Here is a 19958-nt window from a genome sequence, read left to right as displayed (position 1 = left end):
AAAAGAAAAGAGAAAGAAAGAAAGGTGAAAAAGGGATTGAAAGTGAAAGAAAAAAATACTTTAATGCTTATAAAAATCTGTTTAGCATAAAACACCAAAACTAGAAGACAATATAACTTTAATTTGTTTAATGGGTTTGGGGTTTTTTTTTTTGTTGTTGTTGTTTCATTTTGGTGTTTTTTTTTTTCTTTTTTCTTCTTTCTTTTTTCTTTTTTTTTTTTTTTTCTTTTTGGTCATTTTTTCAGTATTATAAAACAGTTCATATGGGAAGTTTTACTTTGGTCTGTTCTAATGGGTTTGAGATTTTGGTTTAGTGTAACTAATGTTTTGTAATATAAAAGCATGCCAGGTTGGAATGCTTCTGAGTTTGGCAAAGGGTTTAATGATTCAGCTCATGTCAGGTGTACTTGAGAAATTCAGATTATTCAGCTGTTACCTCAGTCACTTGAAACTGGTTTACTTAGGACAGAAGAAACGCTAAAGAAAAAAACATGCAAGGCTGTTGGCAAGGGAAGTGCTCCAACAGTTTTCTTCTCACCTCTGATTTCTGTATTCTGCTCTTGTTTACTGGTGGATGGACATTTAAGGTGGATTTGAGGTGTATAAACCAGTCACTGATTGTCACATAATTTGGTAATGACAAGCTAAGAACTTAACCTGTGCAGGGAAAACTTCATTAGAGAAGAGAAATAGAACTTCAGCTCCTCTTGAGAGGGATTCTGTCACTCTCTACAGAAGAGTGGGTTTCTGTAGATTGATGTCCTTTACACACAGTACAAGCTGCACTAAAAAGGCCCTTTTGTCTGCAATAAGAATGTCTTTATCCAGGGATTGTACTGATGTAAAGCATGTGTGTGTAAATATATGCCTTAGATCACAGTGGGAAACTGTGATTTCTAGGGTAGATATCATTCTATTTTATGACAGGGCAGAGTTTAGGAAGAATGTGAAGAGATGAGCCAGGACATGCTCCTAGTGCTTGAAACTGCCATCTCAGAGCCTGTATCCTATTTCTGGGTTAGCTACAGCTTTGTTCCATGTCTATAGTGAAATCATTCACACAGCATAAGCAATATTTTGCTGCCTTGTGGTATTTGGCCTATGTTAAGGAGATTTGGATACAGCAATAAAGGTGAAATATTATGTTTTTATACTAAACATATACTATACTATACTATACTATGGAGTATCATTATGGAAACACAGCAATATAAATGCTGAGTAGAAGCTGCCCTTCATACGAGAATGCTCACTGTGAGGGATCCCAGAGGAAAGACACAAGGAGAGGAGAGGTGGGCCCAATGTGGGATGGTTGGGGAATAGACATGGCATGTGCTGTGAAAGGACACAGAAGCTCATCTCCTCTGCTGAGCTTGCATTGAGCAATTAAGCTCTGGTCTGATTCAAAACTCACTGAAGCAGATACCTTCATCATCCTGGGTTTAATGAATTCTGGTGCTGCTCCTAAGTGATGGGAATGGCCCTGACTCACCGGGTTGTGGTATTGTTTGGGCACATGCCCCTGAAGTGTTAGCATGAGGTGTGTATCAGGAAAAAAAGTTGGCTGTTGCTTTTTCCTCAAATCCTGAACAACTTTTTTTGTCTGAGTCCAAGATGAATGTCTGTCCATCTCTAATTCTGCCTGCCTTCACTGGCCACCATAAGAAAAATCACCACCTGACTAGAAAAAAAAAAAAAAAATAAGGCTCTCATTCCTGCATTGATGTACTTGTGCTCTGTATTTGTAAATGGTGTCCAACAAAAACCTTGTAGTATAAGAAATCTTTGAAAGTGAAATCACCTTGGTTTCCTGAGGTGAGAGAAGGGTAACATGCATGCTTGTGAATGGCACTTCTATTTCAGATGAATTTTAAGTATATGAAGGTTATCTTTCGTTGGCTTACCCACTTGAGCTGTGCCGGTGACAGTTGCTTTGGGTCATCAAGTGTATGATCTATTTTGGGTATTTGCTTAGTGTGACTGTTGGGTGAAAGCGAGGGAGAGATATCTGTGGAAGGCAGGATAGGATAACATGAAGTGATAGACATGGGGAACACCAGCACATCAGAGGTACCACTGGGGGTCTGAACGTTGTGCAACAGTTTTGTTGAATGTTGAACAGCCTTCAACATCACAGTGTTGAACAGCCTTCAAAAGCAAGACTCTGGGCTTGAATGGGTCCTGTGTTGGAGATTTAACTTAGTGCTTTGGCCTCTGTAGAAATGGGTGTAAGTTAAGAGATCAGCAGAAGGGATAAGAATTTCCTGGTTATTTTTGCATGGATTCTACTTACCTGCAGAATCAGCTGTGTTCTGTGGAGGCTACTGGGAAATGAGTGAACTTGTCAATCAAACATTAAGTGATTGTGTTCACAGAGGCACTTTGGGTAGGTTCCCACTAAAAAGCAATCTTTTTAATGTGCTCTTCTGAATGGCAATGAACTCTCTCTTAAAACAATGACTTCTTAGGTGTGTTTGCATTAACGTTGTTTATAACCATGTACCTTGGATTCCGATGAAGGGAGTAGTCAGCTTGAGGGATTTACAATCTTTGGGCAAGTCTTAGCAGCATCTCTTATTACCTGGGCATTTTCCTGTACTTGCATGTGCTCAGAATGTAATTTTGCAATTCAGGGTGAGCAAAAGGTTTGGTTTTTCAGCAAGGCTTGGCTTTGTCCTTTGCTTGCGTTTTTGAAGTCTGTAAAGGCTGAACACAGACAACACTTAAGAAGATTCTGCTTTGAACAATAGCAAACAATATTATATAAATTTAGTAAGGATCAAATAGCTCAGAGATGTCCTCATTCTTGTAAATATGACTGAAGCATTTATGACTGTAGTTTCAAGATATGAGCAATATTGCTCAGTGACCTTTCGGTGAGATTATGAAAGGTTACTTGAAGAATACTTCAAGTATTTTTCACTTTGCATAAATCACTCTGTAATTTGCTTACAAAGTGAAATTTGAGTTGCTCATTTTCATTGAAAAGTAAAATAGGCATTTTCATCCCAAGCATGAACATGGTTTTGGGAAGGAAATTATTGAGCAACAGATTTAACAGAACAGTTCACCTGGCTTCACCTTGAAAAACTATGAAAATATCAACAAAGCCAGGATAGAAAGTGGGAAAATAATAACACACATTGCAGTGCATCATGCTCACCAATGCAAGTGTTGGTTTCTACTATATATTTTATTAGTGTGGTGCTTACCCTGGGCTTCAGTGTCACAACCTGTGTGGTTTCTCTTGTTTGCCTTGGGTAGCCAGAGAGATCATTGCTGAAACACTGTTACACAGGAGGGCAAGGGAGGCACTTTTGTCTCCATTACAGAGCTTTGAAACTGTGGTTTGAGCAGGTGTTTTAATAGAAATGCAGCAGCAGCCTCAGAGCCCTTGAGCCATTCCACGTGCAGTGCAGACTTCCAGCAAGGCTGTTCTCAAGAGCACGTGAGGGATGCCTTGCATCTCCCTCTCCTCTGCCAAGGCACCTGCAAGTGTGTAATGAAATGATCAGTTCTGACATATGGCAGAAATGGGTGTGTTTGGGTCATGTGCCAGGTGCAGGTCAGTCACGTCACACCACAGCATGCCTGTCACCCCAGAGGTGTGCAGATACACACCTTCAGAGAGCACAGGTTGCAGTTCTGATGTATAACTGAAATACTCCTCATCATCTGTGGCTGTAATCATTGATGTAGTAGCCCTTCTGCTTGACATAAAGCAATCAAAGAATTTTTCTCCTAATGTGTAGGTTTTGCTAAGATTAACTAAAAAGTATGTTTATGTAGAAGCACTAGGAGATTTTCTGTTCCTTTGAAGTAATAGAAGGAGAGCATTTGGAAAGGAATTGATACTCAACATGCCACCTATGTATTAGAAGCCAGTGGTTTGTAAAAAGGGCTGGGGCAAACAAAGCAACCAATCTTTTTTCTGACGTGAGTGAATGACGACAGCTTGGGTGTGTATTGAGGAATTGTTAGATTTTTACAATGTATTTTCTCCTCACGATACCCACTTTTGTTGGGGAAAAATCTTCAATTTCTGTGCCTTTCAGTTTGACAGGAATGCTGCAATTGCTCTTTGATATTTAGTCCTGTTTTATAGGTCTGCTGAATCTTCTTGCAACACTGAATTGAACTTATTTCTAAAGGATCAAAATAGAGCTTTGTTTGCTTGTGAAATATACTTCACAATATGCACCAGTCAGATACCAATGACTGCAATTTAAAAATCTGCAGGAGCTGTATAGAGATAAGGAATTTGGAAGTCCCCAGTGCATCTGAAGGAAGCAGCACCTGAGATTCATAAAGCAAAGCACATTACATTGACAAGATATGCTGTGGAGTGTAGAGATGTGTGAGAATAACTATATGTCTCAACGTAGTTAGATTTTATTGTGCTGCTAGAAGCCTTAGAGCTATTTTACATGTTCTGATCTAAATAGTGGATATTTGGAGCATTGGGCATAATGCCAGTGTTCATCTCCACAGGAAACAGCAAATAGTTCATGACCTGACTGGCCAATTATTCTGTTCAAATCTATTCTGTTACCATAAAATACATTGCTGTGGAGGTGTATCCCAAGGAATAATGTGAGTTCTCATCTGCTCCTCATCGTGAAGCAGCCCAGCATAATGCACAGATGCTCCAATGCACCAGTGTGAAGCTTGTATTTTCAGAGCTCACAGAGGTTATCAGTTTAAAACATTGTGTTCAGGAAACAAACTGCATGGTTACACAGAGTAACACCTGTAGCAGATGCTGCTGGTGTTCTTCTCATTTGAAACGTCTCCTGTGCATGATGGAAGATGTGCTGAAAGCTCTGGAGAGGGAATCAGCACTTTTTTTCCAGCAGCAGTTCAAATGTCTGTGTGCTGTCCTGCCTGTGTGCTTCAGGAGCACTGCCTGACGTGAGAAAAAAAAAGCTCTGCCTCCTGGTCTCCCTGGGTGAGGATCTGTCTGAGGGAGTCTGTAACACTAGTTCTTGTGCTCCCTCTCTTTAGTGTAGGCTTTATTGTCCAGAACTTTATCAAATTATTAATTATTTTTCCTTTCATCACGTTTGTGTTTCTTGGTGTGTTCTGTGCTTCCAGTTAGTTGTGTTCTTGGGTAGTTCAGTGGTGGCCAAGAATCTCCTTCACTTAATGGTGCTCATCTCTTTCCAGATTTGAGCTCTCACTATTTGGCTGAGACTGCTGAATTAGTTATTTTGATGGATCAGTGGTGACTTTGGCCATGAATGAGCTGCCATGGATCCAAAGTGCCTGTACCACAAATGTATGTTACTGACACTTAGCCTCTTGCAAGATGTAATGAATGTCATTCTTCATTAATATTCTAGTTGCATCATCCTTGAGTATCAATGAAAGACCAAGTATGGCTTTCTTCAAGCAACAGAAGGTGGAGGACATTTACGAAATTGGGGAAGAGCTGGGAAGGTAAGGTCATAGTGGTGACACCACGTGATTCTAAAAGCTGAGGCATGAAGATATTTGCTACTTCCTTCTGCATGATAGCCTAGATCAGTTATAATATACTACAATAGCAATACACACCTTGACAAAGACTACACTTTGGATAGGATTTTTTTGTAGGTTTTTGGGTTTTTTCTTTAGATTAAATGTGCTAACTGTTTTTTCTATTTCTTTTCTTGCAACAAGGACAACAAAAGGTATGTTTGCGTTGTCTTTTGTAGATAGGTGTCACCTGTGTCCGTGCTTTAGACTTGAGTTCACATGCCCATTCTCGAGCCAGCTGGGAGCCAGGAGCCTGTGGTGCTGTCACCACAGACACGGCACTTTCACTTGTCCTGTTGTTTTGAGCAGCACTCCGCAGCGCTGTTGTTTTCAGCTGGCTCCAAGCACTGACATCACATGTTCATATGTGCCTGCAAAACAAAGGAACATGTATTCCTGAAAGGCTTTACCTCTCAAATTTTCAGCTGGGCTGGTTGATGCTTGTAGATAGCCTTTAATGTATAAAGGTTATCCACAGGTATTAATTACAGGTGTAATTACCAACTGTTACCATGCTTAACCATGAGCATGTGCTTAAACACTGCTGGGCTTGTGAACTGGACACCACAGGGCTCCCCCAGTCGTTCAGCAACATACAGTGCTCTGGGTGGGGATGGCTGGTTTCCATTCAGTGTCCAACCCTCTAATGTTTTTCGTTTTAATATGCAACTAGCTAAATTAGGGCTGTACACAGGCTGCCTTCTTTCCCAGTGTCTGGCAGTTGGTTTTGATACATGACTGTGTATGTGCCATCACCCTTTCTTAAGGGCCAGTAATGAGCTCCATTAAAACACCTCAGTTGATACTGTGTCCGTGCCAATTTTTTTTTTTTCACTCTCAGCTATTTAATCTTTAGAGTTACTGAGAAGACTTCTTCTAAGGGGAGAGGGGTTGAGGTTTGTTTGTTAATTTGTTTTCCATTCCCTTCCCTCTCAGAAAGGCCATAACTATTAAATGTTCTGCAACTGCTTACTTTTAAGTATTGCTTAGTACTGAGAGTATCAGTCTGACAGTGAAAACCTGACAACAGTGAGCAGTAAAAAAATTCAGTGTGTGCATGCAGGGTGTAAGAGGTGTGGTTTTTAACCAAGGAGGTTGTAGGTTAAACAGTCGAACTACTAAAATGAGAAACTGGAGACTGAGTAATTTATTTTCACTTTGGTTTCTGAATTGGTTTTGGGAATCTTTTGAGATGATGAACATCATTCTCCAAGCTGATGGACATTGGGGATTTTGAATGGAGAAGTGTAGCTGAAACAATCTGGCAAAGGCTGGTCATTGCTGCTTGGATCAGCCAGAGAGGCTGGTCAAGGTTTGTGTGGTCACAGCAGCCCTCCTCTTCAGGCTGCATGTATAATGTCACACTGTCTTTGTCAGTGTATTTTCACTTTCAGGTTTTGAGGGCTGGTGACAAATGGTGTCTTGCTTTGCTAGAAGGAAGTGAACATGCTGGACAGATTGCAGCGACTGATCTTTTCCAATGCTGACTGATGCCCTTAGAACCTGCAGATGCCTTTTATTAGTTCAGTTTGCAACAAGCTGTTAATTACTGACAGGTAGAGATAGGTTAAAGGATTCATTTATTATCATTCTGGCAGCAGAAGTCACAAAACAAATGTTTTCAAACAACATCTGTTAAGAGTCCTGTTCTTGTCCTCCTCACTGAGTTTGTCACTTCTTAAGAACAAAACTAGTTGTTAACATAGGCCTAGTGCTTGTTCTAGCTGGGATTCAGCCATGAGATAAAAATAGAGGATCTCACTGACAGAGCCAGCACCTGTTTATCTGAAAGTCTTTGCACAGCACTCAGGAAAGGATGCTTCCACCACAGACTGCAAAGCCTGAACTCTGGTCTGGTGATGAAAGGAGGCACTTCCTGTCACTGTGCAGCATTGAGGGTGACCACAGCTCCCTGCACACGGACAGTGTGGGCAGGCACTGCCCAGCCAGGTCATCCTCAGAGTCCCTGCGGAGCTGGAGGCAGCTCAGAAGGAGCTGTCAATGCAGTTGTCTTGTGTGCCAAGGCAGGGGTGTGAGAGAAGGCATTTTGCAGAGAAGGGAGCACGTTTTCCATGGCTGCAGCTGTGTGCTCTGACCAGCTGTTAGCTCCAACATTCCATCAGTCTTTCAAATATTAATCTTATACCAACCTCTGTTGCTCAAAGTCTTGAAAGGATACACACAGGGAGCAATCTGTCAGACATGTGGCCTTAGAGACAACTTGCTGATGGCCTTGTTCGTTATAGCAGCTCTGTTTGGGAAGCTATGCTGAATGTGTGCAATACTTCAAATATACATATATAATTGTGTTGCTTCCCTCACGAGAGTTTTAGTCATTTTCAAGTCTGTGGGGACTGAGGTTCCCTAGCTATGGCTGAAAGGAAGCTTAAAAAGAGGACTCTCTAAAGTGAATTTAGCAAATTTCAACATTATAAAGAAATAATATGGCTTTAACAATTTGGGCTATTTTGAGAAGGGTCCTGGCCTAACCCATTTGCAGGGACATTAATGGCATGGCAAATCAGTGGAAATACCCCTTGGAAAATGTGAAGAAGTGAAGACTAACTTGTGTTCTTGGGAAAGTGCAGCAGGTCATATAACTGCTGCTTCTTGTGGCAAGGGATGTGACAGCTGGAGACAACCAAGAACGGAAAGTCTTAAATCAAGGGCAGGGTAGGCACGGAGAAAGAAGAACTGTCCTGCTGAGCTAGGGATACAGTTTCCAAGAAAGCAGCATCAATAAAGGTCACTGGAAAGCCTTTAATATAACGTTTCAGTTTTTCTGTTTTGGATGGGTAGTTGTGGCTCACTGAACAAAAAGTGTTGTACAAACGTGCAGGAGCCCTTTCCAGCTGTACTAGCAAACACTGATGGTGCTGGTAGATACTGGAATTTGAGATGTGCAGTGTGATTTATAAAAGGATGTATCATAGAGTCATTAATCTATTGCCTAAATGTGGTGCCAGCCAGGCTGTGAGAGCTGTTGACATTTGTACCTTCTGGGCAGTGTCACTGTTACATGCCAGGTTGGGGCTGAGGGTAGGAAGTGTCATGGAGCTTTTCCCAAAGTATTTTACAACAGTGCCCATTGAGAAAGTGTGTTCCTTCAGGGTTGTGTGGGCCTGGCACTGCTGTCCTGGGCCAGTGTCCTGCTCCTGCAGCTCAGCTCTGCAGCGTGCAAGGACTCACACTTAACAAAGAAAGACAAACCTTGGAGTGATATTTCTGGGCATGGAAGTCTTCCCCTTTCCTTCACTGTTGTCCTTTCACTGTAGGGAAGGGGCTCTGCCTTCTTCCACAGTGTGGGCCAGCCTTACCACCTGCCACTCCAGTTTCTTGCCTGTCTCGGTAACTGGGAGCTATGTTCATTCCTCATCTCCTGGGCCAGTCAATGCCTTCATGTAGAAAATAATCACTGTGATTTCTGTTGATTAGTTTGGCCACAACTGAGCCTCCAGTTTCTCAGCCCCTACTGACCTGGGCTGTGGTTTCACGGTTAAAGCCAAGCTCCATCTTTCATCAGTGGCTTGTTATGCCTTCTGTAGTTCCCCGTCTCCAGCTCCAGCTGCTTCCTCTGTGCCTGTGTGTGGAGGATTAACTCTGCTCTCTGAGAGAGGAGATACCCCATTTTCTGGGTGAAGCTTTAAAGGACAGCAAATGCAGCATTTTACCAGTGATGATAGGACCTTGGAGCCTGGCACAAGTCGCTGTTCTGACAGTGTAACTGAGTATTTATTTATGTAGTGAAAACAAAAAGCAGAGATAACCCAGGTGTTCTTTGCAGGGCAGGAACCTGGAAATCTACAATAAAAAAGTAATGGCCCCCAGCTAGTTGGACTGTTCCTGCTAAACAGAGAGCTGTGGTTGCAGCTGGTAAAGTTACCGTTAACTCACACCACACAGTATCGTCATGCCAGGAATGTTTTTTCTAACTGTAGAAATCTCTCAGTACTCTGCTTTCTCAGATGTGAACTTTAACTTTGTTCTTTCATTAGTTTGCACTTTGAATTAGTTCTTTAAATTTTGAAGAATAGCTGTGGATTTGATTGTAATACTTCTCCGTTTTTACAATTCATGTGCTCCTGGGCCCATTATTCTCAGTCCATATCTGGGTGCATTTGGACCTTTACACACCCCGGTGCAATGTGCTAACCATCCTTATGTACATTACGTCTGTCCTGCTGTTGCTCCACATGGTGAGAGGAACAGCTTATCAGATCAGCTATTCCTGCTGAGTATGAGTCAACTGTGACCTTCCCTGGCTCTCTGCACTCTGCTCATTGCCACTCAGAGCACTGATACTCAATCCAAAAGCTAGGTCTGATAAGCAGGGAAGATTTTTCATCATATGCATTTTATTCTTGAGCTTCAGATTACACAAAAAGCTTGCCAGACTGTCGGAAACTTGTCAGAACTGCTGGGCTTGTGCTCTCTCACTGCTGACTCTGCACTTCCAGTCTCAAGAGGAGCTGATAAGGGCCACACTGATGGCCACTGCAGGATTGGGAAGTTTCCAAAAACATTGATCAGTTCCAGGAGATGCTACTGACGATTCAGTAGGTGACACAATTTGTTGTGACTCACAGCTAAGAACCCCACAAGGTGTTGAAGGTATTCATTGTGTTACTGTCCTGAAAGCTTGCAATAATTCATAGCACTGTGAAAAACACCAATCACTTGTTTTTTTAAATCTTAAAAGTTTATTAGTAATAAAATAGTTATTAAAAATAGTAATAAAATTAGAGTCATAAAAATTTGGACAATGAGGATTAGGACACTCTGAGACAATAAAAAGCAAAGAATTTCAGACGTCCGGATGTTTTTGGGCACTGAGCTGCCAAAACCATGCCTTGTGAACACACAGCACTGTTGGGCACTGGGGCATTCCAGACTGGCACCTGCACTGCTCTTGCTCTCAGGTGCCATTCTGCCCCAGAGCATTACCCTCCAGAACCAGTATTAGAAGGAAACTTTGACAAAGAGCAAGAAGTTGTCCTGTTATTCTGGATTGTCCAGCTTCACTCTTCCCACATCCTTTCCACATCCTCTCCTGAAGTGCACGATGATTAAATGAGCTGAACTTGTGCTCTTCTAAAGCGTGCTTCTGAAAATAGACTCCAAAACCACCCAGTAATATTGTCTCTGTGTTCTTATTCAGTGACAAACCTCCTACCTGATAGTAGCAATACAGATGATAGGTTGTCTTCATTGCTGGGATAAATTCCGTCATAACTAATGGACAGATTTGATGTTGTAACTAATTATATTATAACTGACAGGATGCAGCTGCTATTGTTCATACTCCTGAGCTGTTTCCACAATTGAGGATGCTTAGTGTGTGACAAGGCTGTTGCACAGCTGTCCCAGATTGAAAAAAGCAAGATGTTTTCTATTTGCCTCTATATGGCAGTTGTCTTGTGTTAAGTGGGCAGTTGTTCCTTATCTCTCCCACAATCAATCCTCCCTCCGGGGAGACATCTGCTGATAATGGGCCATTGAGTGTCACTGCATGACTGATAAGAACTGTAACATCCCACTGGGAGATGCTCTGCCCAGAGGGAGGAGCCAAGCATTCCTACCTGCATATATAGGCTTGAAATTTTGGCCATGAGCACAGCTTTTTCTGCCCTGGATTTTCCCAGAGGAACAGCTGCCTTTTCCACTGCCTCTTCAGAGGAAGAAGACTGCACCCTTTTCTACAAGATCACTACTCCAACAGAACCACACCTGACACTCGAGGAGGACTGCAGCCACAATTCCCATTGCACTGCTACCAACACCCTGTCCAAAAGGGTATCAGGTTGTATTCTGGTTCTGTCAGTGTTGTTTTGATTCACTGCATTGTTTATTTTATCTTTTTATTTTCTTCCCTAATAAAGATCTGTTATTCCTGCTCCCATATTTTTGCCTGAGAGCCCCCCGTAATTTCAAATTTATAACAATTCGGAGGGAAGAGGTCTACATTTTTCCATTTCAGGGGAGGCTCCTGCCTTCCTTAGCAGACACCTGTCTTTCCAAACCAAGACAACAGCTGTCCAAAATATTTCTGGAAGGGAACAAATGTAACTTATTGGAAAAAAAACATTTTAGGAATTAGGAATTGTAATGTCATTAAGTTTGGAAAAGATTTCAAAGACCAATGTCAAAGCCATGCACAGCCAGTTTCTCGAGGAGAGTGCTGTGGGGGACAGTGCCAAAGGCTTTACTGAGGTCCAGGTAGGCTCTGTCCGGTAGTGTCAGCCTCTGAACTTGTCCTGCATGTGTTGGAAATACTTCTGTTTGTTATGGGTAATAAATGATAAAGCCAAATAATAGGTTTTTATTTGGCGACCGAGATTCGGTCTCCGATAGCCACAATCAAAGGGACAGCACTGGGTGGACTCTGATCTGAATTCTGTCTCTTCGGATCCCCTCTGTTCATGCATGTTGTCTCTGTCTGGTTAGTTTTATACAGTTTTTTCTGCCTGGGGCAGAGTTTCTCCTATTCTTTTTGTTGCTTTACATATTCACGTGGTCTCCTTTTCTCTGTGCTGGGCTGGACAAAGCTGTTTCTGGGAACCGATGTACGCCCCTGCCTATCTTAATCTATCTTAATCGTAGATATTCCTCGAGTATTCATTGCTTGGATATCTCCTGGATTGTCCCAGGAAAGGGCCCATCTCTGCACGGAGCCACGTTTTTTCGTTTGTAAATTAGGTCTTCCTTTCTGCTGCCATCTGTGGTTTCGCCATCTTTCCCCAGTTGTGGCTTGTGGGTTTTTTTTCCTCTTTTTTTTTTTTAACTTTAAGAATCTTTCATACCAGCACAACTTATTTCATGTATATTTTACATAAGCACTAATTATTCTATAACATGTATTGAAACAGAGATTTTTGAAGTTAAGTTAACAAAATTAATTAAGCATTTATATTTTAGCTTGTAGAGTTATGTATTGAATTTTAACCTTTTACTTAAGAAACCACTGCCTGGTACAAAGGGCATAAGAAAATGCAAAATCCTGAAGCTTCTTGCATAAAGAACAATACCAGAGGAGGCAAAGAACCCAGATAAAGAAGCTCCTCTGTCTCCAAGCCCATCAAGACTGACAGATGTACCCAGACACACCCCAGGGTGTGGAGTCTATTTATTTATTCCACGTATCGCTTCAGTATTACGTGTTCATGATCCAAGTCATCTTTGTTTCAGCACTGTACTAAAACCCATGAATTCTGGCAAGGTCTTTTGGCTGAAATTTGGATATCTGTGCTGTGAAATTTAGTTTCAAGTCCAAGATCAGGTACAAATGCCCCATATGAAATTATCTAAATGGCTTAATTTCTCAGTGCTGTCAACTTAGGTGTCAGGGAGACATACTTTCCTTTCTTCTGCTTTCTTCCTAGCCTAGGTCAAAAGTTTTGGAAGCTGACAGAGTTTGATTCTTATGGTCTGAATGCACATGCATGAGAAGGCACGAAACCACTGTTGGTTTGCTCCTGACCTTACAATCTGTGTAGCTGACAAGAAACCCAAAGTGTCTGACTGTGATTGTAAAATGCCTGTGAGGCATCCTCTTGTTTCATAGCTGAATGGGCCTCCAGGAGCTATTAATTGGTAATTGCATTGTAACTGTCTTAAAAGTCAGAGGATAAGAAAACTGAGCATTTGTGTCCTTCCCTGTCACTTGTAACCTCTTCTCCCCAGTCCCAAACTGTCCTACTGAAGAGTTGTCTGCAAAAGCCTGTTTTTAAGGGAAATGGGAAATGGCATGAAGGCTGGGACAGGAGCAGCAACAGTGTATGTTGGTGACCACGCATACAGGGGAGCAATAGTAGATTACAAGGGAATTGGTACTGTAATAGTTATAGTCTGGGACAATTATTTATGTCAAAGGAGAAGACAGAAATTCCTATCCTGTGTAATTACTACTTTTGTAAACTTTTGCATCAGCAGAAATGTACAAAATCCACAGTATCACTGGAATTTCTAAATGCAAAAGTGACTGTGTTTGTTCCCATAATCAGCACTCATAAAAACATATTTTGTCCTGAACTTTGACAAAATTTGTCCCTAGAGAGGATTCAAGGAAACAAGCACAGCAACATTAATACCATGTTTCTTCAGAAAGTCTGAACCAAGCAAGATGCATGTCTTGCAAAATATGATCAAGCAAACAAGAAAAACATGAAAGTCATGATGTTTTACACAAGCAGTTCTCAGCACTACAAAACAAACTCTTTTAGTAGAATGTTTAAGGCAAGTTTGGGAATTTTGTAGTGGGAATTTCTCTAGGGTTTGCAGGTAATAATAAAAGCAGGAGAAATACGTATTAATTAAAGCATGTGACAAATGGCCACAGTCTCGATTCCATTTGTGAATGATTATTCCTAAAGGGATGAGTACACTTGTCCCATCTGTTCCTGCCTCTGTCCTGGGAAAGGTTTAGGGTATATATGAAAATGAAAGACTAAAAGAAGTATGTCAGGCTGCTTGGCATTTGTTTGAACTCTGAAATGAGAGGCTGCCTCTGCCATAGGGTGGGAGCCTTTGAGAGCAATTGAACACCAAGTGCCAACCTTAATTTTTAGTTTCTACGCCTTTGTATGTTTAAGACAGATTCCAGTCAGATGTCTTTGTTGATGAAGCACTAAGTACAGCATCTGATGAGGTGCTGAATATAATTGCTGTGTATGCTACATGATTTAAATACCAGCTGTACTTGCATTCCTCATTTACCAAGCCAGTGAATGATATAGTAATATTGAAAACAACAACAGCTCAGTGCTTATACAGTGTAGTTATGGGGGGATGCACTTAATGAGTTTGTGATTCTTATAAAGAGATCCTATCTGATAAAATCACAGTAGCTAAAGGTTATGGTTACCTGAAAGATGAGTCTTTTCCTTCCAAGTCTGGCTATAATGTCCTGAATAAGGAAGTATCTGATACTAAATGTGTATTCTGGGACTGGAGATCTGCCAATTCCTAGGAGATAAGGCAGGAATTTTGCAATTGGAGTACGTTAGGAGCCACAGTGAGGAAAGTTTTACTAGCAAATTGCAAGTACATGCCTTTTAACCTTAATGCAGCCACTGTGCTATTTGGTACAGTGGGAAATTCTTTGTCCTTGAGGTGCAGTGAGAAACCTGCACTTACACTAACACTAGTTATATTTACAGCCAAATTATCAAGTGAATGCATAAATATGAATAAATAGGTTTTTTTTAATTTGAAAATTGGTTGCTGGAGGCCAGTTTTGCATTTCCAAGGAGTTACAATTAATTTGAGTTCTTCTCTAGGGGCTATTCTTAAGACAAATATTTTACTCTGTGTGTGTTCTTTCAGAACACCCAGTGGCGTGTTGCAGGCTTGAATGTCTTAAGCATTACCGAGTGAAGTAGTGGTAATTCGAACCTTTTGAGGCAGATCTTACTCATTTAAACATGAACTGTTTTTAGAGGTTTAAACTCCTTTTGTCAATCATTGTTTGGTTTTGCTGAATTTCAGGCACAGTAGGCGGTTACCTTGTTATGCTCTAGTGCCTTTGACTGCAGAGTCCTGACAGTCCTCGCTCTTGTACCAAGAACAAGCTTAATAGTGCTCAGCAGTGCTGCTCAGGGCTTACAGGATCAGGCTTTGTATGGGACTGGCTTATTTGGGAAGCTGTCATGTAAAAGCCTTAAGAGTATTTTTGTTGTCTCCTTGTCCTCGCAGTGGCCAGTTTGCTATAGTGAAGAAGTGTCGAGAGAAAAGCACAGGGGTGGAATACGCAGCCAAGTTCATCAAGAAGCGCCAGAGCCGGGCCAGCCGGCGCGGCGTGAGCCGGGAGGAGATTGAGCGCGAGGTCACCATTCTGCAGCAGATCCTGCACGTCAACATCGTCAAGCTGCACGACATCTATGAGAACAAGACAGATGTGGTCCTCATTTTGGAGCTGTGAGTAAGGGTCCTTCCCTGCAGAGATGGCTGAGGTGAATAGAAACCAGAGAGCACTGCAGAGGCTGCCGGAGCACAGGGGCACTGATAAATGGAGCTGTTGCATTCTCAGGCTTCACAAATCTCGGCAGGAGCACTGAGTGAGGTTGGTGGTAAACAGCTTCCCCAGCTCATCCATGTGCCTGGGGATACAGGTGCACCTGAACATCAGCTGAGGTCATTTGATACTGAGCCAGGGAATCTTGTCAACTTGAAAACAGTTTACTAAGGGAGGGATTACCTCATGTCTGCCTAGGGCTGCCCTGACATGAACCTTGGAGGAAGTGCAAGTAGCCACTGAATGCTCGTTTTTTTTTTTTCTTCCTGATTTAATCTCTTTCAATACATTTGAGGCCATCAAACCTTTTCGAAAATTCGCAGCCATTCTCACTACTTCCATATTTTCTTCATTTAGATCAGCTAGAGGAGAAAAGGGGAGGAGAGGGCAAGGGGGGAAGGTTTTTTAAGCCCTTGGCATTAACTGTTGAGGATGAATAGCAGCAGGATGGGAATGAAGAAAAGCTATTTACTCTTGTGCCACCATATGAGGGGGGCAAACCACTGTCATTTAGGTCCTTCTGACAAATGGACTTCCTCACCCCTACATGCAGAATTATGCAATTTTTCAGTGTGTATGGGGTGGGAAATACAGTCACTGTGCTTGAAGTTAGGTAGACCATATATTCCCTAGGACACCCGCCTGGACCTTGTGTATGGAATTCAGGCAACGAAGCTTTTATCCCTGAGGGAGCTCTCTAGGGGAGCCAGCATTTAGGTCAGGGAGCATTCCTGGAGATTAGTGTGACTGCTGGAAGATGTCATATGAGTGACGATGAGCATCTGTTAACTTTGAAGTATATGTCTATGGCCAGATGTTGGTCTCTGTAGCCAAAGTCTGGAAGACAGGGAAAGAGCTTGCTCTTTCTCACTGGTGACTACCTTGAGCTAAAGCAACCTCCTGTTTCATTACCTTCTGCTTTTTCCTGTCCTCATGTGGCCTGACATATTTTGTGTGTTCTTTTGTAAGGCTGTAACATATTGCAGTTTGTAAAAATCTGCATGCAACAGAAATTTGACCTGATTAAGGCCTCTGCATTCAGCTGCTGTATACAAATTGGAGATGATGATAATTGCTAATAAAGATAATTAAATTATTTCTGTAAACAGATAATCTCTTCCCTCTGACACCCTGCTCTCAGAGTCTCATATTTCCTGTTGTGTATCAAATAAGTGTAACACCATCTGGCCAACCAACCGTATGGTAATCTACAGTGAACTTCAGCTTCAAAAGAATGGCCCCAGTATTGCTGGGTAATTGAAGAAGCTGCCCTGGTATTTAGAAGAGGATTTGCCTAAATGCCTGAAATGCTGGCCCTCTCCCATATTCACAGTGCTGGCAAAACCACCTCCTCTTTTCAGAGAGGTCAGTTCTGCAGGTGCTGGTTCTCCTGTTCAAGAGCAGTGCCAGGTCCATTGCTGTGAAGTGCAGTTTGGCAGGTACATGGCTTCTTTCCTTCTGCACATTGTCCAGGGACTTGCTCCCCACAGCTTTCTGTGGGGTTGTTGTTCCCTGTGTCCTGGGCCCTGCCTGGACCCTGCTTTGACCAAGCAGAAGCAGTCTGCAGGCAGGTTGGATTGATACACCAGTGTCTCCTCTATAGGTGTCAGGGCTGTGTACACAAAACAGCTCTGTCCAAGAAGTAAGGCAGGGTTGTAGTTTGTCTTTTATTGGACTTCAAAGGAAAAGTAAAGGTATCATTTGCTTGCTTCCTTGCCATGGTATTAGGTGACATGGTAAAAGGGAAAGAGATGGAAGGAATTCTGTAACAGTTGAGAAACGATCATTTGCCGCTGATTATTTAGAAAACAAACCTCCCTGGATGTTGAAATGTAACTCCATGCAGTTATGAGTGTTTTACTGCAAAGAAATTAGTGCTTGAAGTGTGGTTTTTTTCCCTGGGGTTCCATTGTGTCTGGATTTTGGGATTGCTAAATCTCTTTTGCTTGAGGGTTTCTTTGAATTCAAGTGTATAACTTGGATAAGAATGATCTTGCAAATAAACCGCTTACCACTCTCTAGGTATAGTTTACTGAAGCCTGGTTTTAAAGCCTGAGTCTTTGTTAATGGGAAATCATCACATCTCTTCTTCTGAATTTTCCTTTAGATTACTCTTTTAAGGTCTCTCCAGCTTAGGCTAATGTGTTAGGCTATATCTCAAGAGATTGGAGTTTAATATAGTGTTTCTCATGTATGCCCATCTCTGATCTTCAGAAAATGAAATGCTCACGTGGTTGTTGTAGAAGGGAATCTTTTGTTGATAAACAAAAGATTCAAAGAGACTTTGAGCTCTCTGAATCTTTTTTTTGTTGTTTCTTTTATTTTTATGTTGTATTTTATGTTGCAGCTTGGAAAGCTCCCTCCCTAGCCTCATTCAAGGTTAGTGTGAACTAAAGAGAAGTGGGAAAATACATCAAGGTGCTCTCAAGTAAAGATCATTGTTCTTGCAGGCTGCAGTTTCTTCAGTCATGCCTTGGGCATAGCTGGTCGCCCAAGATGTTGGTGAGGTTGCCATTGGGGCAAACTCCCTGGTGTGCCCTGAGCAGATGACACTGTTGGAGGCAGCAAGAGAGAATGAGAATTAAGTCGCTCCAGTCTGTGCAGCTGAACTATTTTCTGACGTTGCTTGTCTAGCAAAGGAGGTTGCTCTGAAGGGAGTTGCCAGTCTCCTCCAAGCAGGAAGGTATCCTCGAACACCCTGAGCAGAGCAGAACAGCTCTGCTGAAGTGGCTCAACCTGGGAGCTCTCCTGAAATGGAACCTGCTTCTGCAGGACTGGGGCTGGGCTGTCATCTGGCCTCAGGGAGATTAAAGAGTCCAGCTTAAGAAACAATCACCAAGGTGATTTTTCAGGGTAAAAGAGAAAGAGAGAACAGTGTGCATACATGGTTACATTCCAGAAAAGTACAAGAACATACCCCAGTCCAGCTGGCTTCCTGATGACTGGATGGAGTGTCTGCCAGAGGTGATTGCTTAAGTGCACTCTGAATAGAAATCATTAAATAAATGGGAGTCGCCTGCTTACTGTACACAGATTTCATCAAGAGACCACCACGTTTTTCTTACAGATTTCTGTACTTGTTTGTCACAGTAGTGATAGTTGCACTACTGAACAAAGGCCTCTAAACCTACTATAATATGGAAAGGAGACAGTGTTCTCTGTTGTACAGCGTACAACAAATCTTGTCCAGAAAGGCTGATGGTAGTGCCGATACCCTTGGTAGGTGTCACCTAGAAAAGAAAATCAAGAGATCAAGTAATAGTCTCACAGGTTGAATAACTGAGATTAATAGAAAGGAGAAGGTGGCATCTAAAGACAGCAGTTGCAACATATTTCCGGGTCATATAAGCTTATTTTTATTTGCCAGGCATTTACTTGTAACAATTAAAGCATCAAGTGACTTCTGCCCAGGTGAAGAGTCCTGTCTCGCATTGGTTAGAAAAGTTTCCGGCTATGTGAGAGGTGTGAAAAGATTATCTGGTAATCAATGGGCAAGTCACTATGCCCAGTGCAAGTCTCTGGAACAACAAGGTACCTTGTCACCCACAGGAACAGCGGAGGAAGCTAAGACACAAACCCAGAGTCTTTGTGGCTTTGGACATGCTGTTCTTGCTTGCAGTGGACTTGTCCTTGCAGGATGTGCAGCTGTTGACAGTAGCTTCCTCTGAAAGAGGCAGAGTAGAGGTTCACCATGTTGTCACCACCAGTGTTGTGTGGGAGCCTGGGGTCAGAGGGGTGATTCCCCAAAGACCTCTGGAGCACCCATTGTGATCTGTGACTCGCAGCACCTGAGGAACTTAAAGCATTTTGACCTGCCAGTGCTTTGACAGGCCAAGAGCTTGTTTTCCAAAATGGCTGTAGGGTCTCTCAGGCCCTTTGCTTGCACTCTGAGCACAAGTGGTGGTGCACCAGCACCCAAGAGTAACAACTGTTTTGTGGGTGCCCCCAAAACTGAATCTGAATGAGAATAAAACAATACTATTAATGACAATGTGAACTGGCAACAATAAATGTAAACATAATGATGAATAATAGCTGCAAACAATGCCTAATTCAATATTTAGGTGATCTTGTTTCAGATATACAGAAAAATAGCACTGGAACTGTCCGTAGAAGGCACAGAAATGAAAATAAGACTTATATACTAATAAGGGTGGAATGGATTTCAGTTTTGATGTGAAAACTCAGAGTAACTAAGAGCGCTTCCTTGATTTGGGAAAACTGGTTTTGGTACCTTCCAGCCTGCTGCAATCTGCTTTCTTCTTAAAAAATTCAGCACCAAAGAAATCCTTTCCTGCTAGTTATGTCAGACAAGAATCTGTAGTAGAAAAGGGTAATGGCTGCTCTGGAAAGAAAAGAGATTCTGTTGGCACATTTTACTACCTCAGGTTCTGATGGGAACTGCTAAGAGAAGTAACTCTTCAGCAGTTGT

The 19958-nt window shown here is 42.1% G+C and overlaps 1 protein-coding gene across 2 annotated transcripts in view; it reads left to right on the top strand.

The window, feature by feature from the left end:
• DAPK2 (death associated protein kinase 2) overlaps nucleotides 1–19958 on the top strand; it is a 36582-nt gene that overhangs the window by 1539 nt on the left and 15085 nt on the right. For both annotated transcript variants that reach the window (XM_053954770.1, XM_053954769.1), the window contains exons 2-3: nucleotides 5343–5439; nucleotides 15208–15429. In XM_053954770.1, the coding sequence (XP_053810745.1) occupies nucleotides 5378–5439; nucleotides 15208–15429 (284 nt within the window). In that variant the 5' untranslated portion in view covers nucleotides 5343–5377. The remainder of the gene's footprint in view (nucleotides 1–5342; nucleotides 5440–15207; nucleotides 15430–19958) is intronic.

This window comes from Vidua chalybeata, chromosome 13 (assembly GCF_026979565.1).
Source record: "Vidua chalybeata isolate OUT-0048 chromosome 13, bVidCha1 merged haplotype, whole genome shotgun sequence".
NCBI lineage: Eukaryota > Metazoa > Chordata > Aves > Passeriformes > Viduidae > Vidua > Vidua chalybeata.
The sequence above is the reverse complement of the archived record's forward strand: the minus strand, read 5'-3'. Positions and strand labels throughout refer to the sequence as shown.